At 38.3% G+C, this 26,759-nt stretch overlaps 1 protein-coding gene across 1 annotated transcript in view; it reads left to right on the top strand.

The window, feature by feature from the left end:
• DCC (DCC netrin 1 receptor) overlaps positions 1-23,747 on the top strand; it is a 1,450,760-nt gene extending 1,427,013 nt beyond the window's left edge. Inside the window, exons 28-29 of the mRNA XM_043979362.1 lie at positions 9,779-9,921; positions 18,862-23,747. Coding sequence (XP_043835297.1) covers positions 9,779-9,921; positions 18,862-18,951 — 233 coding nt within the window. The 3' untranslated portion in view covers positions 18,952-23,747. The remainder of the gene's footprint in view (positions 1-9,778; positions 9,922-18,861) is intronic.
• The last annotated feature ends 3,012 nt before the right edge of the window (positions 23,748-26,759 follow it).

Below are 26,759 nucleotides of genomic sequence, written 5' to 3'. Positions count from 1 at the left end.
AATTGGGTAGAGGGCAACTAGGTGCCGCAGTGTATAAAGCACTGGCCCTGGATTCAGGAGGACCTGAGTTCAAATGTGGAGTCAGACACTTGATACTAATTAGCTGTGTAACCGTGAGCAAGTCACTTAGTCCCAATTGCATTGCAAAAAAAACACCCCAAAACAAACAAACAAAAAAGAAAAGATTTACAACAAAAGAAAGTTACTTAAAATAAGAAATTAGAGGGGAAAAAAGAGTTGGCTTAACTAAGTGAAGAAACAGAGAGGGTAAAATGGGGAAATTTTTTTTTAAAGAAGTTATTCTTAAGTAAATTCAGAAAACTTATTATGGGGCAGAGCAGGCAAATCACAAGAACAAAATACTTACCTGAAGAAGGGAGAGATTAAAAATCAATACAAAAATAAATAAATGGAGGTAAATACAAGTCTAATAATCATAACATTAAATGTGAATATATTAAAAATCCATTAAAAAGGGAAGGGAAAAGTAGATAAGGAAACAAAACACAAGTTGCACATAATACATATATTTATTTGTTTGTTTGTTTGTTTTGTAAGGCAATTGGGGTTAAGGGACTTGCCCAGGGTCACACAGCTAGTATCAAGTATCTGAGGCCGTATTTGAACTCAGGTCCTCCTGACTCCAGGGCTGGTGCTCTATCCGCTGCACCACCTAGCTGCCTCATAATACATATATTTTTAAAAATTAAGATATAGATAAATGGATAGATATGGATAGAGATATAGATAGCATGAAAAAGATATTGGAATAAAAATTATCAGGTGAATTTTTTAAAAAGAGGCTTCAATCATATTATCAAAGTAAAACTAAAAATGCATGATATCATTAGAGATAATGAGATCCTCCACCAGAGCAGTTCACATTCATCTGAGTCTTCTAATGCTGAGTAGTTCTTCATAAAGATCTTCTCTGTCTTTTAATATTTCAAGAGCATCACTACAGCAGTAGCAGTTTATCCCTCCCTCTCACTATATTGCTGGTAAATCTTTTCTGATCATACATTTCCTTGGTAACACTATTTATGTCACTTTTTGTACTCAAGTCATCAAGCTGCAGTCTATGTTCTACATACATTTTTCAATTGCCCTTTGGGTTATTCACAATTTTTAGGCTTTGAAAATCATCTTGATCATTATTTGCAGCTATAAAGTATCATTGGGAGACTATTGGTCTTTAAAAAAAATGAAGTCTGTGTCAAGGAGTTCTTTGTGATCACTGAAAATATTATGTAATTTCTAAAATTGAATGCAGCCCCTTGATTTCCACTTATTTGGTTCTGAGCCCAGAAGATATTATTAAATCCTACCAAATAAAGTGCTATTTTCTTAGCATAACTAAACCTTTCTCAATGTGAAAAGAAGCATCTAGGTAGCACAGTGAATGGAATGCTGGGCCTAAAGTCAGGAAGGCCCAAGTTAAAATTCTGTCTCAGATACTAGCCTTCTGACTCTGGGCAAAGTCCCTTAACCTCTGCTTTCCTCAGATTCCTTATCTACAAAATGGGATTAATAATAGCATCTACCTCTCAGGGTTATTGTGAAGATCAAATGTGATAATAATTGTAAAGCGATTAACACAGTGCCTGGCACATGTTATGTAATATATAATATTAGCTATTATTATTCATGTGAAAATAGAATGTTGTTCAGTTCTGAGCTGATTTAGAAAATATTATTTAGAAGGATATGCCCTGAGTCCTGCAGATTGTTCCAACCAGAATGTGCCAGTTATCTGTGATGTCAAGCAATATCAAGACCAGAAAGCATTTGATCATTCAAAGGACTTTGAATGTGCTGCCTTCAGTGCTATTCAGAGAAGCTGGATTCATTCAAGAAGCAAAAGAATATCTATAAAGGGAGAAAGAAAAAGGCGACTGCCCCTGCAGGGCTGCTTTTCCTTTAAAGAAAAGAAGGAAAGGAAGCAGGTAAATAAGGCAGGCCTTCCTTCTCTTTTTCTTTTCACCCAGTCTCACCAACCTCATATTTTATGCACCATTTGAGTTTGTGACTGCTTCCTCTTGAAACCCAAATTAACAAACCATTTTTTTTTTCGTTTTATTTCCTTTTGTTTTTACTTTTAGAAAACTAGAAGAAAACCAAATGTGGGTTAGCAAAAGGGTTCACTTTGTATATAGTAGGACTATTCAATTTCAGCATGAATCTAAGCCAATAATAATTCAATGTGGGCTACCTTTTTAACTTAGTTTAATTGTCATTTGTTCCAAAGAACTAGACTCAATAATAGAAATTAAAGGAAGGTAGATTTTGCATAAATATAAGGACAACTTTTCCAATTTGATGGAATCTATATTTCCATTTAACAGAAATTCTTGAGTGGCAGCAACAAGAAAATGCTTTGAATGTTGAGGAAGTATTAAAAGGTCAGTTGGATGGAGCAATTACTCTGGACCAACTCTCCCAGAACATGCCTGACTATAGCTCCCCCTTCCTCGAGGTACCCAGGAGCTGTCTTTCTTTAATGCTATCACCTTGAGTTCCTGCTCTGTTATAGTTGCCCCCTAATACTCTTCATTTCCAGTGGTTAACTACCCAGTTCCATTTAACCAATTAATATCAATTAGCTTTTACAAAGGAGTATTTACTTTAGAGATATAACAAGAATAGAAATACCAATATCCCCTCCCTCTTATACCTGGGAACCCATTCTCCCCGATGTCATGTCAGTTTCAAAGGGGAGTGGGCTCAGACTTAACATAGTTCTACACAACACTAGTATCACCAAGTTCAGGTCCAAATGCCACATAGCTGCTGGTTTAATTCCAAAGGTCATTCCTCAGGGAATTGATGCTGGATAGACTGACTCAAAAACCAACATGGACTTGACTTCCAGATTTCCTGATGGTTTGCTCTTGTCATGGTTCAGAGCCCACAAAGTCATAGCACTCTCCAATCTCTTTCACTTAACAATAGAAACGATAGTAACAGAAGCACCAGCAAGGTTATGCAGTTATGGACCACATCAATGCACCCTGGTGGGGAGATAAAGTTTTGAAGTCTTATGCTTCACAGAAGGCTTAGTCCTTGCTTCCTTGACTGAACACAGCAGGAAAAAAAACAGACTAAGGTACAAGCCTTGGGTGACGAGTGTCTTTTTCATGTACCCCAGTTCGGACTCCACAGACATTCAAAAAGCTGCCTTTTCACCATATGATTAGCAAACTGTCAAGAATATCTGTCAAGTCCACATGGGGATTGCATTAGCAAAGCATATTTTTTTAAATTATTTTTTATTTATGGACTGAAACAAGCCATTTCATAACTGTATAATAAAATGATTGCACAGAAAGCTACAAATCTACTGTGCCTAACTAGCTATTCCTTTCAAATGTACACAAAATTATAATGCAAATTTCTTTTTTTGTCTTCCCTTCCCCCCTCCTTGAGATGGCTACCATTAGACACAAATAGACACGTGTGTGTGTGTGTGTGTGTGTGTGTGTGTGTGTGTGTGTAAAATTATTCTATACATTCTTCTATTTGTCAGTTCTTTCTCTGAATGCAGGTAGTGTCTTTCTTCATATGAGATTTATGGTTAAATTGGGCATTTACAACAGACAAAGTAACTTATTTGCTCAATCATTCTTTTTTTTTTTTTTGGTAGGGCTTAAGTGACTTTCCCAGGGTCACACAGCTAGTAAGTGTCAAGTGTCTGAGGCTGGATTTGAACTCGGGTCCTCCTGACTCCAGGGCTGGTGCTCTATCCACTGCACCACCTAACTGCCCCTGCTCAGAGTCATTCTTAAGCATGTTGGTTCATTGGAAAATCTACCATTACATCTGCCTTTCTTAATAGAAATTTTTTTTCACCAAAGTCCTAGCTCAAGAAATGAATTATTCCTTTCAAAGTATTAAGATATGTAAAGTGAATGTAGTAAATATTAAACAGAGCTGAAATGAACTTTAGAGACTTTCTAACCAAACCCTCTCATTTTGCAGATGGGAAAACTGAAGTTCAAAGATATTAAGTGATAGATATAAATTTACATAGGTATTCACTGGAAGAATCAGGATTTCAGCCCTGGGCCTCCTGATTCCCAGGCTAGTACTCTGCATTCTGTCATACAAAAGCCCATCAATGTTCGTTCTTGAAAAATGATGGCATTTAGAAACGGCAAGCCAAATCAGCTAAACCGCCTGTCCTAATCAAAGTAACATTTATTAAGTTTGCTATGGACAAGGCATTGTGTTAAGTGCTGGGAGTAACAAGTAAAAAAAAAAATGCTCTGACCTCAAAAAGCTTCTGCTCTAATCATAGTATATAAATATTATGTCTTTGAAAAAATGTCAAGCCATTGTCACCATCCTACCAATTTGTTTAATAAAACTTCAAATTAACAAATGTAATCAAATTAACAAAACTTTTCTGTATTGGTCATCTTTTATCACATTACAGTGAGAATAACTCTAAAACTGATAGAAAATGGATAAGCATTTAGATAGTATGTACTATGTGATAGGCACTATGCTAAGTGCTTTATAAATATTATCTCATTTGATACTCACGACAACGCTGTAAGGTAGGTTTTGTTATTATGCTCATTTTACAGTTAAGGAAACTGAGGCAAATAGCTATTAAATGACTTGGCTTTTAAATGTTTGAAGTGAGGTGAGATATGAACTCAGGTCCCCACTATTGTTCCTCTCTAATTAGTTCCATTTTGCTATTAAGTTCTTATGTTTTAGACCAATTTAAATGTAAATGCAATTTGCTAAAATACAGCGAAACAAATATGTCATTTTTCACCAAAGGATACTTTCCTGTTATTCTTTTAGAAGTAGAGAAAGTTGTCACAGAAGTTATCTTTTAGTTACACTAAGAAGCAGACATTTCCTTAATTCTCCATATACTAACACATCTTCTAATTAGTTCTATTTTTTTAAACTTAGTAGGAGGACCAGATTCTGGCTCCCATGAAGCCTCCCACACAGATTTCACTTGTCTTCCACTAGTGTAGAGCTCCTTTAGAATTTGTTGGTAGCTCCATAGACAGAATGGGGCAGCTAAGTGGTTGCAGTGGATAGAGTACAGGGCCTAGGGTCAGGAAGACTCACCTTTGTGAGTTCAAATCTGTCCTCAGATACTTACTAGCTATGTGACCCTGGGCAAGTTGCTTAACCTTGTCTGCCTCAGTCCTTCATTTATTTAAAAAAAAAAAAAGAGCTGGAAAAGAAAATGTCAAACCACTCCAGTCAGACAAGACTGAAAAAAGACAACAATAACAATCATAGATAGAATACCTCAGGACTTCACTAGAATACATCCTTTATGTCAAGCACTGGGCTCAATGCAGAGATACAAATAAAAATATAAATCTTGCTCTCAAAGCATTCTCTTCAAACTTCTTTATTTTAGCAGAAAGAAATAGAACAAGAGATTTTTATCAAATTTACCCATGGCTACACAGGTAGGATTTGAATTCAGATCTTCTGATTCCAAGTTAAGTATGCCTACTATACCATATCAACTCCTTTTTCTGGAAATAGGAATACCTTTAAGACCCTACTTTAAGGTTTGGAATTTAATGAGACAAGGTTTTGCTATCAAGGAGCTTCTAATATTGACCATTACTAAAAGAGATCTGACTTCAGTACCAGCAAACTCCCCTCTGAAGCAGCACTGAGAATCTGCTGAAAGAAGATGAGGCTATAGGTGGCCAATACGAAGAAATTTTCAAAATTTTCATTTTAAGAACCCTTGATATTTGACTAGAGAATAACTGAATAAAAGTGGGAACAATGTAAGTTTCCATGTTCTTGTTGTATTTCAATCTTATTTCCTAGTCTTCTAATAAGAATTTTAATATAATTTTAATTGTACATATATCCTATGACCATATCAAATATATTTATTTCTCTTGAGAAAGGGGATTCCTCTGTTTGGTGATTCCATGTGTCAGTCACCTGAATCAAGATACAGTTTGCCCATCTATCCTACCAAATAATTAACATCACCATCTTGTGGTGATGCCCTCAAACTGAAAACATGCTTCCTAGAACTTAAGAAAAAGCACATAGAGGGAACTGTCTGACAGTTTGAACTCATAAATTATGATATATTGAGAAATTATCAGGTTGGAATTAAGGGAGTTCTTAGAGATCATCTAGTTCACCCCTCTTGTTTCACATATGTGGAAAATAAGGCACAGAATATTTAAGTGATTTGTCTTCAATAAGACATATTGGTTAGGGGCAGCTAGGAGGCGCAGGGTACTGGCCCTGGATTCAGGAGGACTTAAGTTCAAATCCGGCCTCAGATACTTGACACTTAACTAGCTGTGTGACCTTGGGCAAGTCACTTAAGCCCAATTGCCTCACCAAAAAAAGAATAAGACATATTGGTAGCAGAAAATCTATTAAGGAGTGTTAACAATATCAGTGCTTAGGAGTAGGCACCATAACTTTGTGACCATGCCAATGTCCATCACAGTGCTGGCACATAACAATGATGTAATCAATATTAACTGACTGATCAATTCTTGCTGATTGCTTGGAGCTAGTATCAGTCATTCTGTTCTTTCATTACCATCCAAAATCATTTTTCCACATTGTCAATTCTCTAGAGGAAGACAACTCATCACTTGGGACCATTATCCTAATGTATACAGCAACCTGGTCATCAGCAAACAAAGTAGAATGGTTGAAAAGAATCCTGGACTGGGTAGCAGAAATGGGTTCAGGTCCTGGCTCTACCACTAATGGGCTCTGAACTCTGGAATTTGTTTTACCCACACAGAGACTTATCAAAGAAGGGAATTGGACTACTAGATGAATGCCCAGGCTCTAACATTAAAAATAATCCACCTTAAGGTTTGCAAAGTGCTTTCCTCATCACCCTGTGAGGAATGCCACCATTGACAGTTACATGTCACCATTTTACTGAGCCAGAGTAGGAAGGCACCTTAGAGGTCATGTAGTTTACTTCCCTCATTTTATAGATGAGCAAACTGAAGCCCAGAGAAATAGAACAACTTGTCCATGGTGACATAGCTAATAAATGTGGGAGCTGGAATCAAAATCTATCTACTGACTTCAAGTGCAGAGCTGTTTCCATTATATTACATTGTAAAGAAAAAAACCAGAAAAATTCAGGGAATGGAATTTTTGTATTCTTTCTTTGATGAGTTACTTCAGGACTCCTGGGTTTATTATAATCTTTAGTTCAGTATAATATCTAGTTTGTGTCCAGTTTGTATCTTCAGAGTTCCCTATAATTCTTGTTCCCCCAGTTGAATCGTACACTTCTTGAGAACAGCCATCCTAATTAGGCAGAAAGAGCACAAGCTATGGTCTCACAGGCTCTGGATTCCAATCCCATCTCTGACACCTATTAGTTATGTGAAATCGGGCAAGTTATTTTACCTCAATTGCCTCCGCTTTAAAAAGAGGTTATACTCAACAACTTCTAAGGTTTGTTTAAGCTTTCGATGAATGAAAAGACATTTAGTAAGTACTTACCAAATGCCAAAGGGCAGCTAGGTGGAAGAGTAGATAGAGAGCAGGGCCTGGAGTCAGAAAGACTCATCTTTGTGTGTTCAAATCTGGCCTTTGACACTTACTTAGCTATGTGACCCTGGGGAAATCATATAACTCTGTTCACCTCGATTTCCTCATCTGTAAAAATGAGCTGGAGAAGGAAAAGGCAAACCACTCCAGTTACTTTGCCAAGAAAACCCCAAATGGGGTCATGAAGAGTTGAACAGAACTGAAATGCCTACTACCACTACCACCCCCACTACTAGGAACTACCATATGCCAAGTACTATGCTAAGTACTAGACATATAAATGCAAACTCTTTACCCTCAAGGAATTTATAACCTAATGGAGAAAAAAGAACACTTAGGGAACAGGTAGAGAGGGAAGGTTGCTTTGAGTTAAAGGGATAGTAAATAGGGCAAATACCTTCCTTCTAGGAACAATGGCAATGATTTGATCAAGATTTATAACTCCAGAATTTGAGAAAGAATAGGAGGACTTTAAAGCTGAAGAATTTGTAAAGGGCTTTTCCTGAAATCCTGTTTTGTTATTGTTGTTTGGGGGTGGGGAAGTGATAGAGGAGACTTGCCCAGAGATACACAGCTAATAAGGATTTGAGACCAAATTTGAACTCGGGTCTTCCTGATTCTAAGGCTAGTGCTGTTTTCTTTTTCTTTTCATTTTTCCTTTTTATTTTGTTGAGGCAATTGGGGTTAAGTGACTTGCCCAGGGTCACATAGCTAATAAGTGTCAAGTGGCTAAGGCTGGATTTGAACTCAGGTCCTCCTGAATCCAGGGCTGGTGCTCTATTCACTGCACCACCTAGCTGCCCCCTGAAACAGGGTTCCAAGAGACATAGTCATCAATCCTAGGCAGCTAGGTGGCACAGTGGATAGAGCACAGGTCCTGGAGTCAGGAAGACAGGAGTTCAAATCCTATCTGAGACACTGAACAAGACTGAACAACAACAAAGTAATCAGTCCTAAGAGTGGGGCCCCAGAACCAAAGTTCTTCCAAGCCATGGTCTCTGGTATAGGCAGCTTTGTCAAGGGATCGTGGCTTTTGGAGAAAATGGTCAGAGAGAACAAAGTGAAGCCTAAATGACTCGTACTAGAGGGATTGGACCAGATCACCTCTGAGGACCCTTCCAAATCTAGATAGAGGGTTCTATGACTCTATCAATAGCAATGACATTTTAGAAGAAATATATCTTACCCTCTGAAATGTCTAGCATAGTCCTAGGCATACGACGACGGGCACTCAGTAAATATATGCTAACTGGTTTATTGGTTCTTTAAATCTTCTGCGGCTCGTTCCCTCTGTCTTGGGAACACCCCATTTTGCATATCAACACTATCGAAATGTTTTGCACATCCCTGGTTTGCCTTTATTCTCCACTTGTGTTTTATAACTTGTTATTGCTGGAAAAAAAAAATTGACCTGGTGGACAACGCTCAAATAGTTATAATATATGTACATATGAATGGTGAAATAGAAAGCAATATTTGTGTTACTATATCAGCTTTCACAATGCTTTGTACACATTAGGTACTTAATCAGTGTTGCCGTGGAATGAATTTAATTCGGTTAAAGTAAAAGTTTTGTGATTCTCTCCACCTGCCTAGGATCAGTGAGCTATTATTATACCAGGTAGAAGGATGTCACTTAGGATATACTGAACAATGCCTTCACGTGGGCCATAGATTAGAATCTGCTCCTGAGAGAAGCAGAGCTGGCTTGGATTTCTGCTCCTTCAGAAGGAATTAAGGATGCAATCTTTAATGTCTGTTAAGTAGGCCACAAAAGACTACATTTCAATGTATCATCCAAAAGCCATTCTTCCATTGAGGCCTACTGCCCTTCCCACCCCATCATTCTTACACAGAGTCTTGCACCATTCAGGTCCTAATTTAGGGATCTTGTCACTTGGCTTTCAGGCCTAGAGCTAAAAGTCAGCTGAATGAGCTCACCTGACACCTCAGAGGCTTGGTGTTTCCAGGCAGCCCTTGGTATGATTTGAAGTCCATTTGAAATTACCTCTTACTAGAAAATTTTCATCCAATGAAGAGTAGCTTAATCAGAGGTAGCCCTTTCAGAAGACATTTTTTTAAGCCTGCTTTTAGACTCTGAATCTGTTTTTACATAATGACCAATAAGGTAAAACTAGCCCCATCTAGCCGGATTTGACTTGTACACTTAAAAGAGTTTGTTCTTTAATATGTGATGTACATAGATTATAGCTCTGTGTATTTTTTCTCCTAGGTCCCACCCTGACCAAGACTCATGTGAAAACAGCTTCCCTTGGATTAGCAGGAAAGGCCAGGTCTCCCTTGCTTCCAGTGTCAGTGCCCACAGCCCCCGAAGTGTCTGAAGAAGGACACAAGCAGCCAGAGGACCCAGCCAGCGTAAGGATACTTTTTGTCACATGCAGCCTAAGAATGGCATCTACCTACCACCTTGCAGTATAACTTTGAGGAGAAAGAACCCTCGTATTTCCTCCTCCCCCTCCCTTCTCTTCCTCTTCCTCCTCCTCCTTCTCCTCCCCTCCCTCCTCCTCCTCCTCCTTTTCCTTTTATTCTTCCTACTGAACAATTAGAAGAAAAGTCAAGTGACTAGGTTATAAACCCATTTGAAGAATTTATTTTTTAATCTGGGGATTGCATTAGTGTCTTCAACCTAATTTTCTTTAACTTCCACATCTGTATCTATAGCAGTGGACTGTTTTCAATGATAATTTGAAGACTGATCAATTCTAAGACCTCGCAAGATCTTAGCCATAAAAAAATAGAATTTTAAACTATATTTTTTATTTACTAAGGCAAGTCTAATTAATTAGTTATGGTCTTTGGGAAAAATTTTCAACAACAAAATGTTGCAACAAAAAGGATTTATCTTTAATAACAATGATAAAAGCATTTATGTTGTACTTTTAGTTCTGCAAAGTGCTTTACAAATATCTCATATTGTCAGAATGACCTTGGGAGGGAGGGAGGTGCTATTAATTATCCTCATTTTATAGATGAGGAAATTGAGGCAAAGAAGTTAAGTGATTTGCTCACAGTCACACAGCTGTTTAGCATCTGAGGCTCAGTTTGAATTCATATCTTTCTAAATCTAAGTTTAACATTCTATTTACTGTACCACCTTTCATTGTTGTTAGGTCATTTTTCAATCGTGTCTGACTCTTCATGACCCCATTTGTGATTTTCTTCATAGAGATACTGTCGTGGTTTACCATTTCCTTCTCCAGCTCATTTTTCAGATGAGGAAACTGAGGAAAAGAGGGTTAAAGACTTGTACAGGGTCACACAGCTAAGCATCTGAGGCCAGATTCTAATACAGGAAGAGGAGTCTTTCTGACTTAAGGCTTGGCACTCTATCCATTGCACCACCTAGCTACCCGAATATACTCCTATCCTTCTCCCCGCAAAACATTTAAGTTAGTCAAACAACTGGTTTTTATTAGTTGTTTTTTTTTAAAGCAAGTTAGAAATTATTTGCCTAATTTCCATAGTTTCTTTTCAAGATATTCAGCTGTATATCTGACTTCAACCATATGTTCTGTTTTTTAATGGCTTGTGTGTGTAAATGCTCCCTGAATCATCAGAAATTGCTGGAACTAAATGACTGAGAGTGAGAAGAGATGCAACAAAAAAAGGGAAGAGAGACTGAGGAGGAACATTAGAGACACACTAGAGATATCAAGAAAATAGAAGAAAGGAAAATGCAAGTCACTAATAGAGGAGGGAGTAGGATGGATTTTTTCCCCAGGAAAGAAACAAATGAAAAGTAATTGTTAGAAAATAAGAAAGGGAAAAGAGATGAAGGAATTGGATAAAAATAAAAAGTTAGAGAAACAAAATGTATTGTGAAAAAGATGAAAGAAGGTTGTGCTTACAGAAACATAAGACAGGTATTTAGAAAACCATCAAGTATCTTATTTCAGAGGGGAAAAAAGAGAATTTTAAAGGCCTAAGGAAGTAGTACATCAGATCTGCTGGGAGAGAAAAGGAGAATTACAGGAGAAGAAAGAAGATAAGAAAAACTCATTTGAATTATGCTATGCCATTTCATTTGGATCTTATTCCAACATGTATCATAGGATGAAAACAAACAAACTTTCTAACAGCTTCTGTTCTCCATATGCACAGATGCTGATTTTGCATAGCATGCAAATAATAATGATATAGATAGGACAGCACTATCAAAGAATAATTAGTTTCAGATACATAGCAAGTTGTGAACAATAGAACCAAATTTTATTTTTCTTTTTTACAAAATAGTTTAATTGAAGCAGAACATGATGATACATTGCATCCCCAGGGCCTTGTTCTTGGCCATGATGTAGTATATAGAATATTACAATCAGCAAGACCTGAGCTGGAAATCTATGTCTGATCTTCCTAACCTGTGTAACCATGGGCAAATCTTTTAACTATCTTGATTCTCAGTTTCCTCATCTGTAAAATGGTGTTAATAATACCTCCATCCTAGGATTTTAATGTCTCAAATGAGAAAATGTATATTAGGTCCTTGACTAATGTAAAGGACTATACAAATGTCAGCTAATAATAAGGTTTAGGAATTTTAGAAGGACTTATGATTTTGTCAGTCAGTGTAGAGAAATTTGGGTGAGGGATCTCCCTTCACTGGTCTGATTATAACCTATCTTTTACCAATGACCTAAATTCTAGGGAGTTATAGAGGTACTGAGAGGTTAAATGAAATGTGCAAGGTCACATAACTAATAAGGGTCAGAGGTAGGATGTGGGATGTGAATTTTGGTCTTTGATTCCAGGTCTTCTCTATACAGGTAACTACTGCATACCAACTCTAATGATAATAATGGTAACAACAACAAATCATTAGATTGTTGAATCACTCTTCTAAATGGATTATGATGTTTGTCTCAATCGAAGACTATAGTGTCAGAAGCTTCACAAGAGACCAGGAAGGAATTTCTTAAGTGTTTTTAAAAGGGAGTCTTACTACCAGTGTTACTTAGAGATTGTATGTGTCCACATAAATCACATAAAACAAGGTTTGGATTTAAAAGTAGTCATCTTGCTCATACTACACAATTTAGCATTATACTTGTTTTGCCTGGGAAGTTAAAGCCAAGTTCTAATGATTTTTGTTTGTTTGTTTTTGCAATGCAGAGAATAGATCTGTTTATGAAGTTTCTCATTACATGACATATTAGTGCTTTCTTACCTAAAGTTGATCCTAATAAAAAATAAAAATAATAGCTAGTATTTAAATAGTACTTTTAGGTCTGTGAAGCCTTTAACATGTTATTTTATTGAATCCTCACAACAACTCTATTGTGCTATTATTCTTCCCATTTATTTATGCTGAAGAAACAAAAGTTAACTGATGTGTTTGAGGTAGGATTCAAACTCAGGTCTTTTGACTGAATCCACCATTCTACTGTGCCATCTAGTTCATTCGTTCGTTCTTTCTTTCTTTCTTTCTTTCTTTCTTTCTTTCTTTCTTTCTTTCTTTCTTTCTTTCTTTCTTTCTTTTGCAGGGCAATGGGGATTAAGTGACTTGCCCAAGATCACACAGCTAGTGTCAAGTGTCTGAGGCTGGACTTGAACTCAGGTCCTCCTGAATCCAGGGCCAGTGCTTTATTCACTGTTCCACCTAGCTTCCCCCCACCTAGTTCTAATAAACTGTAAAACAATTAGCATAGTATTCAGAGGTGAGGTTGCCTAGTGTTGTTGTTGTTCTTGTTGTTGTTGTTTAGTTATTTTAGTTGTGTACATCTCTTTGTGACCTTATATGGAGTTTTCTTGATAAAGATACTGGTGTGGTTTGCCATTTCCTTCTCCAGCTCATTTTACAAATAAGGAAACTGACCAGTATCCACCAGGAAGTTGGAAATTGAGACAAGTATACAGATGATTTAGGCAGCTATGTGGGGCCATGGATAGAAGTCAGGAAGATTTATCTTCCTGATTTCAAATTTGGCCTTAGACACTTATTAGTTGTATGACCTTGGGCAAGTCACTTAACTTTTTGCCTCAGTTCCTCATCCTATAAAATGAGCTGGAGAAGGAAATGACAAACCACTCTAGTATCTTTGCCAAGAAAACCCCAAATGGGTCAAAAACAAATACAGATATTTCAAGCTTTTAGAAAATCTAGATATTATTAAGATGTGACTTTAGGTAAATCATTTTATTTCTCTGAACCTCAGGTTCGTTTCAGTAAGATGAGGAGACTTGAATAGATAGAATTATGTAATTTAGAGATATCTAAGACAATTACTTTTATAAAATTTATCCAGATAATGACCTCTTTGCCATAGATAGATAGTTTATGGTTAACATTTGTGTGGTCACCAATTCCCAGGAGAACTCGGGCTCAAAGATTAGGTTCAGAGGTGAATGGGCTGGGGGTGGGGCGGAGGGGCGGGGAAGAAGGGGAAGGTAGGAGAAGTCTCTCAGATACTGGCTCATTTCTACTACCTGGTAGCAACTCTGGGAAAAAAAATCTTAAAACAACACAGCTCATCTCTAGGGTATATACGAACAAGATGAATAGGCTCCCTTTTAGAAAAATGTTTTTGTTGTTCAGTTGTCTCTGACTCTTCCTGAACCCATTTGAAGGTTTCTTGGCAAAGATACTGGAGTGATTTTTCCATGTCCTTCTACAGCTCATTTTACAGATGAGGAAACTGAGGTAAGCAAGGTTATCTTGCTTGCCCAAGGTCAGAGAGGTAGTATCTGAAGCCATATTTGAACTCAGAAGATGAGTTTTCCTCACTCCAGGCCAGGCACTCTGTGCACTGTGGTGCCACCTAGCTGCCCGAAAAAGTTATCCATGTAAAACATGTTAGGTATAAGATTGGGGATTATTTTCTCTACCACAGCAAATCCTTAAGACAGAACAAAATGCAAAAGGCAAGTGGGTGTTACAAGGTGAGTAGAGCTCTGAGCCTGGAATCAGGAAGACCTAAGTTCAAAAATCAGGCCTCAGACACTTATTAATCCTGTGATCCTAAGCAAATCATTTAACCTCTGCCTGAAAAAAATGGGTATAATAATAGCACCTACCTCCCAGGGTTGTTGTGACAATCAAACGAGATAGTATTTATAAAACTCATGGCACATCACAGGTGCTCAATAAATGCTTGTTTTCTTCTTTCCAAAAACATGTGTAAAGAAATTCAGAAACATAAAATATTCCAAAAGTCCATTTATAATCAGTATACTTTCCTAGAGGGTGAGAAAACTGTGAAACTGTTGAACAGATAAGTAGTATTTGTTAAACTTAAAAGTGAGCCAATTGTTAAATATTTACCAGGATAGACCTGCAACAATAATAAATATATGCTTACCTCCATTGTAAATGACAATTTCTGACAAAGGTCCAGGCCGTGTGGATTGGAGAACTCATTTAATGGACTTTGGCTGGTTAGGTCACTTGGATAGTTCATACTAGAACTGAGGCCAAGGTTAGGTTTATTATCCCCATGTAGCATTATCCTGAAGGATGGCCATGAAAATCATGTCAAAACGAAGACAGCCACCTTGTAAAAAGATCTGCCTTGGGTTAGATTGGGTGTGTACTTTGTTACATAGAAATAATCTAAGCACACAGATACTGCTTCAATCATTTGCTAAGTATACCTAAAGGATAAAATGAGGGGTTGAACTTGGTAACCTTCTAAACTCCCTTCCAGCTCAAACGTGTGTGTGTGTGAGTGTGTGTGTGTGTGTGCATGAAGCCATAAGCACATGTGCATTGCAGATGCATTGCAGAAACAATGAATACAGGTATAAATTTTCATTCAAGAGTATCACTTGATGTAAATAATAATTCATTACTTTAAAACCTCTCTGACTTAAGTAATGTGAGTGTACCTTCACTAATACAGAGTTCAACCCCATTTACTTCTTAGGTAGATGATTTCTTGAATTGATAGCATTATTACATTATTATCCCCATTTTATAAATGAGGAAACTAAGGCTGAGAGGTTAAGTAATCACTTAATGTGGCCCAGAGCCATATAGAGAGCATCTGAGGCAAGATTTGAACTCAAGCCTTTCTGATGTCAAGTCCAGTGCTCTCAACCCAGCACCACATAGCTACCCCTCAAAGATTGGATTCTGAGTACGGGTTCTGCAATTTAAGAGAGCTATATAAGCAAGGTCAAGTTATATAACTTCTGTGAGCCTCAGTTTCGTCAATTACAGAAAGAGAAATTGGACTAGGGGATCTCTAAATTCTTTCCCATTGCAAAATATTCTGTCACTGACTGAATGAACTCATTGGCTATCTAGTAAGACACTGTTGTCTGGGTTAGTAGGTTAAGTACCCACATCAATTAAATTGAGGATCTCAAGCTCAAACTCAAGTGTGTCTTCTTATTTTCAGGTCTTTAACTAATCTTCCCCAATAGGTGCTCACTCCACCCCCCTCCCCCCAAAAAAAGACTTCATAATGATTTTGTATATATTTCATATTTGCTTTTGGATATATTAATTTTTTCTACAATGGAATGTACCCTTGAGGGTAGCAACTCTCTAACTTTTCTTTTTATATCTCTGAGGCCAAGTTCAGTGCTCAGCACATAGTAGGTACTTAATAAATGTTTAATTGATTTGATATATTACAGTTAATATCCTCACAATCTTGCAGAGAAGGAAATGGAATCACAGAGAATTCAAGTGATGACTCAGCATCACAGTTTTTGTTGTTGTTCCGTCATTTCAGTCAGGTTTTCTTGGCAAAGATACTGGAGTAGTTTGCCATTTCCTTCTCTAGCTCATTTTACAGATAGGGAAACCGAGGTTGAGTGACTTGAACAAGGTCACATGGTTAGTAAGTATCCGAGGCCAGTTAGTGAATGACAGATCCTAATTTAGAAAAACAAAGACTCTTCCAGGCCAGTATACTACTGATTACACCTCATAGCATAACTGTGGGGCCTTTCTATATTGGCATTTCAGTCTTCACTGTTGATTTCAACAGAAGAAATTATGTTTAATGCTTGCTAGAAGTTTAATGGCTCAGTTAAACATTGCCTAGGGAATTTGGGAGATATCTAGAGATTTCCTGGCAAAGTTGAAAAAAATCCAAGACTTGGAACCAAGAGACCTGGAGTTGAATTCTGTTTTCAACAAATACCAGTTGTATGATCATGATCTCCAAGCTTTAGCTTCTTTTGTAAAATGTCAATCAGTACTGGGATCTTACGATTATTCTACTTAGGTCACATGATTATCAGTGATATTATGTTTATATATTAAATGTGATATGTAAGTAAGAGCTATTCTTTTTTTTTTCTTTCTTTCTTTTTTTTTTCTTTCTTTTTTTTTTTATGAGGCAGTTGGGGTTAAGTGACTTGCCTAGGGTCACACAGCTAGTAAGTGTAAAGTGTCTGAGACCAGATTTGAACTCAGGTCTTCCTGAATCCAGGGCAGGTGCTTTATCTACTCTACCACCTAGCTGCCCCAAGTAGGAGCTATTCTTTCCTATGCCTTGTCCTTGGGGCAAGTGACAAACTGTATCTGTTGTCAGAGGATTAACATAGCTAAATTCAAACAAACTAAAGACTAGCTTGAATTTTTGAGCTGCAGAAATCCTAGGAGTCTCTTTACTAATTCTGTGTAGAGCAGTTGTGATGTACATTAGTGGAATGATAAGGAAATATTCATACTACTAAAAAGTACATCCTTAAAGTATTGAAAGATGTTGCTGTTGAGTCATTTCAGTCATGTCTGACTACTCCACTGCCATGTAACAAATGTCTTTTCTTTGAGCTAACTGCAACAGTGGTCTGGCTATGAAAATTAGTCACACCAGTAAGTGCTCATGAGATATAGTTTTAAGAGTGAAGAATCTCGGGGCAGCTAGGTGGCGCAGTGGATAGTACCTGAGTTCAAATCTGGCCTTAGACACTTGACACTTACTAGCTGTGTGACCCTGGGCAAGTCACTTAACCCCCATTGCCCCACAAAAAAAAAAAAAAAAAAGAGTGAAGAATCTCAGGGGCAGCTAGGTGGCGCAGTAGATAAAGCACCAGCCCTGGATTCAGGAGGACCTGAGTTCAAATTCAGCTTCAGACACTTGACACTTAACTAGCTGTGTGACCTTGGGCAAGTCACTTAACCCTCATCTCCCCGCAAAAAAAAAAAAAAAAGAGTGAAGAATCTCAGACTATATTTGAACCTAAAGTAGGAGTCATTCTTCTAGGGGATCAACCAATGAGTATGAGTTGCGAATGACTACAGGTTGATATTCAACAGTTCTATCTATAAACGTACCCAGCTCTGGCATAGCCAACTTTGCTTAATGGCAAACTATTTAACATGAAAACATTCCATGTTATATGCAAAAGAAAATAAAGTAAATACAAATTATTACTATGAGATACTACTGTCTGTGGAGCCATAAAATCAGAGGTAGAAGGGATTTTAGAGGTCATGTAGTCCCAGAGGTATGAAACACATGGCAACCATATTGTAGCCTATGACAGTCCCAGTGAAGCCTGAATCAGATTAAAATGTATTTGGGAAATGTTTAACATAAATGAAAGTACAATAGAACACAGATAATGCTCAAATGTTTTGGGGGTTTTTGCAGGGCAATGAGGGTTAAGCGACTTGCTCAGGGTCACACAGCTTGTAAGTGTCAAGTGTCTGAGGCCGAATTTGAACTCAGGTCCTCCTGAATCCAGGGCCAGTGCTTTATCTATTGTGCCACCTTGCTGCCCCCTAAAATGTGTTTTTCTAAGTCAATATTCAGCTCACTGGGATCCTTATGTATGGTTTAGTGGCCCCCATTTTCTATTTGAGTTTGACTGGTTTAGTCCAAACCCTGATCTGATATGTGTCCTTTTTACTATATCTACCCAAAGTAACCCTCTAAACTCTGTTTGAAGATTCCCTGTGTGCTTTATATAAAGGCCCATTTCACTTCTGGATAAGGTGTAAATTTAAGGATTATTTTTTTTATCATTTTTTCATCTACCTGTGGTAGCTTTAGGTAATTTCCTAACTAAAACTTTTCTAAGGGAGGCAGCATGTCACCAAGGAAAGAAGACTGACCTTAGAGTCAGAAGACCTAGGTTCAAATCTCCCCTACCTGTGTGACCTTGGAGAAGTCACTTAACCTTCCGAGTCTCAGTTTTCTCATTTGTAATGGCAGGGGGGTTGGATTATATAGCTTCTGAGGTCTATGGATCTATGATCCTATGATAAAAGGCTATCAAGGGCTTTTGCAGTGACACTAAGTTAACTCTATGGGACTAGCCCTTCCATGTCTCATAGTAACTATGTTATTCCTTCAGGTCCTAATATGTACTGATGACTTGCTTTCACTCTTTCCACAGGTATATGAGCAGGATGATTTGAGTGAACAAATGGCAAGTTTGGAAGGGTTAATGAAGCAACTTAATGCCATCACAGGCTCGGCCTTCTAAAAGTTGTGTTGAACAGAGGAGGTGGATTATCCAGGACCATGCAGCATATCAGGATTTCATTCACAGAAATATGTGCCCACAAACACCTGCACACACAAAACACATCACCTGATCTCCAGTACTGTCTAGTTAAAGGAAGATCCTCAAGTGGTTTGGAGAGGTATATGCCACCCATCTAACGACCATCACACATCTCAAAGTTCTCAAAAGGAGACAACAACAACATCAACAGCAAAGAAGTGTCTCATGGCAAGGTCAAAGTTAAAGTCTCTGGAGTATCTCTGGCCCTTGGCTTTGATCAGCTAGCCACACATAGTGATTACGTTCGCATTAATAATGCATCTGTTTCCCATAAGCAGGGCCTGCAGTTCTGTAGGGGGTTTTTGTTTTTGTTTTTGTTTTGTTTTTTTAATGTGTCAGTCTAGTCACAACATGCAAGTGCATTATTTAAACCTGTTCCATGTCACCGTAAAATCAGTGGAGATCACTTGTCTTTTACTTTCAACCACAAAGCACCCCTGGGAAATTCTTACTACACAGCACCAAAGGATTGGATGTATTCCCCAACAGCACAAAAAAAAAATAAACAAAAACAAAAGAGACAGTGAATGCCTATTGTTTTATAACTCAGTTATTCATCTTGCACAAGTGGTGAGTATTAGCAAGTGGCTGTAAAAATTCACCCATTTTCCTCAAGTATTTGTATATCCACTCTTGGTTAGCATTTATGTCTAGAGAACAGAGAACAGAAACATAAAAAATCTGCAATGGGTGGCATCCTGCCAATTACAGTGCATTTTTGCAAAGAGGATACAATATGCAATCTTCTCAGACACACGGTAATTATGAGCTTAAGCTTGTAATAGAACACTTTTCAACATGGGTGGCTTTGGGGCCATACCACACTGTGATGACATTTCAAAGCTTCACCAAGGCCATCTTCCCTCAGGTGCCCAGAAAGCACTGAGGTTCCTCCCTCTTCCCCAAAGGCTCTGTCCTCCCCAAGAGGTGGCTGACTTCATACTCTGCCTGGCAAGGGTACCAGTGATCTCTGTACTCCTTGCCAGAAATGGGAAACTGTCAAAGTGCAGACCCAAAAGAAGCAAAGGCAGAGTTCTTCACTCTCAAGAGGACTGCCTCCTTGGGCCCTTCCTGATTCTCCTGACAGGTCACTGAAAGAACTGGACCTGGCCACACATTGGCCAATGGTGACCACTGAGGCCTATTGCTGTGATGAGCTCCACACCATCAGGGAGCTGAGTGAAAGGCCCCATTTGACACTTAGGGAACTTCATAAATCCAATGGATCCTTTTCAAAGTTGTGTCTCATGATTCAGGAAGTGTTTCCAAGTGGCATCTTCATTCTCTGCTAGAATTTTAACTTTATATTACCGTGTTTATCGACAACTCTTAACTGGTTGAATTAAGAACATTTTGTGTGTACACTTTCAGTTGCTGAATTTTCAGCCCGCATTCAGAGTTAATCCCTGTTTATGCAGCTGAATCACCAAAAGGGAGCTAATTTGCATATTTATCAGTTAGGAGACTGAAAAACCCAATAAGAAAGTTTCAGCTGAATTATTCCATTCAGCTCTGCCTTTGATTTCAAGCTTGAGTGGGTCATAATTTTAAAATAGCATGGAAGGGATAGGATCTTTACAACCTAATAGCTCCTTTTATTAGGTGAGTAATTATATACGAATCCCTGAATGAAATATTTTGAGCAAAATGGCAACGTAACAGAAGTAATAATTCAGATTATTTTTTTACAGTTTTACGTCAGGAAGGAAGTCTGATATCAAAGAAAAGCTCGTTCAAATTGTTCATTAGAAAATCTGGTCCATTTGTGAAATTGTTCCTTCAACATGAATGCTGATTGTTTTTCTATTTGTTAAAATTTTATTTAAGTCCTTCTTAAGAATTGTGTACTGTTATCTGTACAAGGGCTCCTATTTTTGTTGGGACATCGGGGTACCTGGGAATCTGGAAGTCTGGCCTTTTGGAGTGGGGCATTCCCCATGCTAGCATTCAATCCCTTCAGTATCAACCAACTACTTTGATATAAAGATAATAATAGGGAACCCTTAATATCCTTAATGGAGTCCCTTATTCCCCAGGGACAGGCTTCCTTACTTTTAAAGTCATAGCATACCAATATGACCTTAAAGGTACCCAACCTCGCCAAGAAGATGTCTTCAGTATTCAAGCTTTGTTTGGTCCCTACATCTTGAATCCAAGGCATTTAGCTATCTACTATGTTAGATGAGCATAGGCAGTTTAAGAGAACTGTCTAGCATCTTCATAAAAATTCTCAGTACTTCCAATCCAGGCCAGTCATTTCAGAGATAGAAATGTTAGAAAAATTCTGATCTTTTAAAATTGGTTTTGGATGAGTTCTGGATATGGGAGACAGTTTGGAGAATTTGTTTCAGAGGCCTTGTGTTTTCTAAATGTTCTTGGTTCTTGTTATTTTTTTTTTAATGTTAAAATGTTTTTGTGGTAGTGGTAAAGTCTCACTAAACAGTGGTAAAATAAGTGTCCATGCTAGGCCTTAGTGTAGAAGACAAGTCAAAGAGTATAACCATGAGATACAAGTTCTATAAGCCCCAAATCCATATGGATGATGTAGCATATATAGAACTGTGGTTCCCCAAACCATTCCAGGAAGGCTACAGCTTACCTACTCAGGGTTTTCAGGTAACTCTTTAATTTTTCCAGTCCCCTAATCTCTTGACAAGAAGTAACCTGTGATTGGTGGAAGTGACCTCTGTTTTGCTCCAGATCCCAATTGAGTTTAGGCAGTGTCAGAATTTTTAAACTCATAAATCTCTGAGTCCCACAGGGTTCCACTTGACAGCTAAACCAGATACTCCACCACAGAGACTTAAATACAACTTGGCAATGTGCCCTTTGATCCCACATTCACAGAAGCCAAACTACCAAGGCAAGCACCTATTTCTGAGGAGAGGAGTTATTTTCCTTTCCTATCTTTACCTGATAGGAAAGGTTTTCCCAAGAAACTTCTGTATATGTCAGAGACAAGCAAGTACAGAGATCTCAAAATGAATAAAGTACATTTCAGTGGTAGGGTAACCAAAAGTTCAATAGTTCTTGGTAATGTACATTCAATAACTACCCAGCTGTAGTGCTTCTGTTCATATAACACTGACATATTTAAAGTATACACTGGAACTTCATCTTTAAATAACATACACTCATTAGTCAATCAGAAAGACCTTTATGCACCGTAACTTTAAACTCTAGTAACTTTGAGAAAAACAGGTCAGTTTAGGACCCTAAGAGGTGAATTTATAATGGCTACATTGTCTTGTGGTGGGAATGGAATTTTCTAGTCCCTTTAAGTAAACTGTAATTCATATCAATGGATTGTTTGGTGGCTTGCCCTGGTGGAAACAGAGGGAATTTCTAACTTCATGACAATAGCCACTTAGCTTGAACTCAGAGTTCATAGTCAAGATTCAGGACCATAGAGTTTGGTTCTTTGCTTTTCTAATCCGGGACCCCCCCAGTACAGGGGACCCCACTGAGGCTTTCCAGGAGGCTATGACAGCCTATTCTTTATATTGGCTGATTGTTCCCCTGTAACCTCATTAGTTTGGATTCAGCAGAATGAGCTTCCAAATTCTTACTACAACTTAATAGAGGATTGCTGAGAAGGCAACTGGGTTGTAATTCCAAAAAAATCAGGCCGCCTCCAAAATCCTGCCTGAATAAAAAAGGAGTCCAGACTTAGCATTCCCTGAAGTGTGTCCACTTGTACTTTATGAACAAGGCAGGACAATGAAGACAGTCCACAGCCTCCCAGCTGTGTTCTGATGTCTTTTGGGTTCATTTTTTTTTCTTTTTCATTTTTGTTTTTGTTTGACCACAAAAATCAACCTTCATGAGCTTCCAGACAGATATGAAGCAGGGTCCAATCCTCTGCTTTTGCCCTAAATCATTTCATGAATCCCTCATTACTGAGATGCCCAGATCAGTATTCTGCCTCTACCTATTAATGCCAAGGTGAAAGAGAGCTCACAAAATACTAGAGACCCAAAGCAGTTCATAAAATCAAATCTGCACAAGAATTCCGTTGTTGTCATTTCTAAAACAATATGTTGCCTCACTATTTACAGTTGGTATCACTGTGGTGACTTTCAGAAGTGACTTTTATATTGCACTGGAAACCTTTCATCCATTGAGCCCAATATTAAAGTCTCAAATGTAATACTTTGGAAAGTCACAGGTAGGGCACCCGGTGCTGTCATATTCCATTGCATCCCAAAGCACTTGTATCCATGGATCAAAATACTTTGTTATCCAAATATTCAATTTCAAAAAGTATTGCTTCTGAAATGGAATGCCTGGGTATTCTGTGCTGAGTGAAGCTATAGAGGAGACAAAGCCCATGCCTAGAAAAGCAATTCAATATTATTACTTTCATTCTGGCATCTCTTATGTCTCCATCTCTGGTGACTAATATTTGTCAGGTCTGACTTCTGCGTGTGCTCTCTGAAGGCTTTCTCTCCCCTCGCTCTCAGTAGAGACCATTCATTTAAACACTGTCATTCCATTTTGTTTCATTTTACATTTGGCTGGACTGGAGAGCAGCAACCACAGGCGGCCTAATGTCATGAGCAAAATGTCAGGGGGCTGATGAATCTCACTGTATGCTGTACATGTACTTTCAAATGCAAGCAAGCAATGTTGGGGGAAGGAGGAGGAGGAGGAGGAGGAGGAGCAGGAGGAGGAAGAGGAGGAGAAGGAGCAAGGTTGTTTTTATTATTGTAAGGTAGAGCTGACAATTCTGACCTTTGTGAATTGTCACCTTGTTTGGGGGTGGGAGGGTAGGGATGGGGTGTACTTTTTATAAGTAATATTTAATTTATTATTTAGAATGATCTTCTTTTTGGATAATTTATGATAAAAAAAACAAGGAATATCTGGTTGGACACCTAGAATGGGCTGTTAAGGCTGCTGTGTTCCATATCTCCGCAAGCTCTCCAGGGATCTCGCTGTGTGGTTCCCACCTGAGTAAGAGGATGCCCCAGGCAAAGCCATCTTATTAAAGTGTCAATCTTTCCCCCAATAGGTCAAATCAAAATGGGGTTAAGGCAAACCGGGAAAGGTTATTCCGGCATTTGTTAAATCAATGCTAGGCATTCACTCAAAGGGCTTTGCGATGTGTAGTTCAAACCAATTGTTAGTGTACTAGTGGTAAGTTTTTTTCTGGTAGAAATGGGTATACTACAGCTTTAACTAGCCTTAGTGGGGGAAAAAAATCTTGTTACAAAACACCTTAAAAAGGGGGTATTTTGAGCCTATAAACAGTTTCTTTAAATTGTCAAACTCTAGCATTGTTAACCAAATTAGACTAGTGATTGCAATATTGAAGTGTAAATCTTGTTCTACGAGAAAAGAAACTTGCTTACAGTTTAAAAATAAATGACTGTTTCTACACACAATCTTGTATACTACTACATGAAGAAAAGGGGGTTTTGTAATGCATTGTAGAGCAGTCTCATATTCATTTTTTATAGAAATGGTATTCCAATGGTGCATTTTTTTGTTTAATAAAGTTTTGATATAAAATCTCCTGTGTGGAACATTTTGTTGTGTACCAAACAAAGTCTTCATTGGCTATGAGAGAAATCACCCTGTGTTTCTGGCATCCCCTAGCTAGTGCTAGAGGCTGGAACACCCCACCCCATCCCATCCCCCAGCTATTGCTTAAAACAACAAAAACAATGAACAACAACCAGTGCTTATGTAAACACAACAGACAAGGCTGCACTCTCCTACCCATTCCTCCAGATTACTACAAATTTACTGAGAACTGATTGTTCTGGACCCACTCCCCCTTTCCAGGCAAGTGAATTACCTGGGGCTTAACCAATCTCAGTCAATTCCAGACTCTTGATTGACTGATGGACCTCCCCCCAAGCAAACTATCCCCTCCCAATGATTCCCCTCCTTATTCCCAGGACTTTAAGTTATTATGTAAAAGGTTCCACCTATATTAAGTAGTTTCTATTTAGAGTTAAGTAGCTTCTATACTTAATTCTGGAGCAGTGTGATAGTTCCTTTTGTTAAAGGTTCATTTACATTAAGTAGTTAAGTAGTTTGTTAGTGGAGCAGTATTTTAGTTCCCTTTGTTCTGTTACCCCATAAAAACTCTGTCCTAGGTTCCCATCTTTGGATATTCCTAGCATCTTGCTTTGCAATACCACAAGCTATAGTTCCTTTGCTCTAAGAGGTAACTCCAGAAGTCAGGACCTTCACCCCTCATTCAAGCTTTTCCCACCCCAACCCCAAAAGGAACTTTCCATTGTCAGGTGGTCACCCCATCTCTATAAACGCTTTGGCCTTTCTTGTGTTCTGGGTGGAAGATATCTCTAAGCTACCTCCTCCCCTTAGGTCACTTTCTCTAGCACTCAATGAAGGACCATTTTAATTCTAATTGGATTGTAAGAGTATAATTCTTTACAGAGAAATACCTAAGGACCACCACCACCAATTCTCCCCCCCCCCCATGCCTAATAAATGCAGATTTAACCACATTGCATTTAACCCCTCTAGAAGATAGATGAAAGAGCTATATAGATAGCTAACTAGATTGACAGATAGATGAGCATATATTAAGCACTTACTATATGCTAGATGTTTTGCTAAGCACAGCTCTATAAATACAAAGAAGCAAAAAAGTTAGTGCATTCAGGGAGTTTATATTCAAATGGAGCATACAAAGGTGAAAGCTTAGCATCCCAGGGAGAGCTTCAAGGTTCTACTGGGAAAGGTAAGAGGAAAACCGGGTGAGGATAGTACTTGGTATTGAGAAAACAAGGAAGTGTCAGAGAAATCTGATTAAAGGTAAAAACAACTATCCATGGTGTTAGCTTCCTTAACTGTCAAATGAGAACACAAAATTAAATGTCTAAAATGGGGGGAGGGGCATCTAGGTGGTGCAGTGGATAGAGCACTGGCCCTGGAGTCAGGAGGACCTGAGTTCAAAGCTGGCCTCAGACCCTTAACACTTACTAGCTGTGTGACCCTGGGCAAGTCACTTAACCCCAATTGCCTAACTTAAAAAAAATGACTTGCAGCCAAAAAAAAATTAAATAAAAAAAATCTGAACAAATGGAGGCATTTGTAGAAAAAAAAAAACTTTTTGTGGCAATGAGGAAACTACTTAGTAATTGATTTAGAGACTGAATCACTCAATCAGATCTTAACAGATATTTGAAAAAGAACTCCATCCTTTTTCCTTTAGACTAAAATCAGGCTACCCAGATAAATATCTATTCATTTTATTTTTAATCTTCAAATGGGAAATTTCAGACTACCCTCTGTAAGACTTGACATTTAGGATTCCTTCTAGATTCTAGGACTCATGGTTCCTGTTAATAAGGATATGGTAGGCAGAGGTCAGAAAAGACACATTAAGAGCAATTAGTACCATAGAACTGTAATGGGGGAAAGGGGTACAGGTTTGGTTAGGGGTTGGGGTTCTTAGGAATTCCTCTTTAAAGAATTACACCCTCTTGCACACAAAAAGTAGTTAGAATAAGGTGGTAGTTTATTTAGGGCCAAGGGAAGGGAAGGGTGGGGGGAGGGAAACCATGAAAGAAATCCTTGGACTTCTCAAGGGGAGATAGGCACAAAGCACATGGCTCAGAGGTACCAAATCTCCTCAAACAGGAGACTAGAAGGTACTTTTATAGAGGACTGATGGGGGTGGACCATCTGCCTGTGAAAAGTTCCTTTAGTGAGGGAGGACCATCCCCCACTGGGGGTAGCTGGGGGAA

The sequence above is a fragment of the Dromiciops gliroides genome, chromosome 1 (genome assembly GCF_019393635.1).
Source record: "Dromiciops gliroides isolate mDroGli1 chromosome 1, mDroGli1.pri, whole genome shotgun sequence".
Classification (NCBI taxonomy): Eukaryota; Metazoa; Chordata; class Mammalia; order Microbiotheria; family Microbiotheriidae; genus Dromiciops; species Dromiciops gliroides.
The sequence above is the reverse complement of the archived record's forward strand: the minus strand, read 5'-3'. Positions and strand labels throughout refer to the sequence as shown.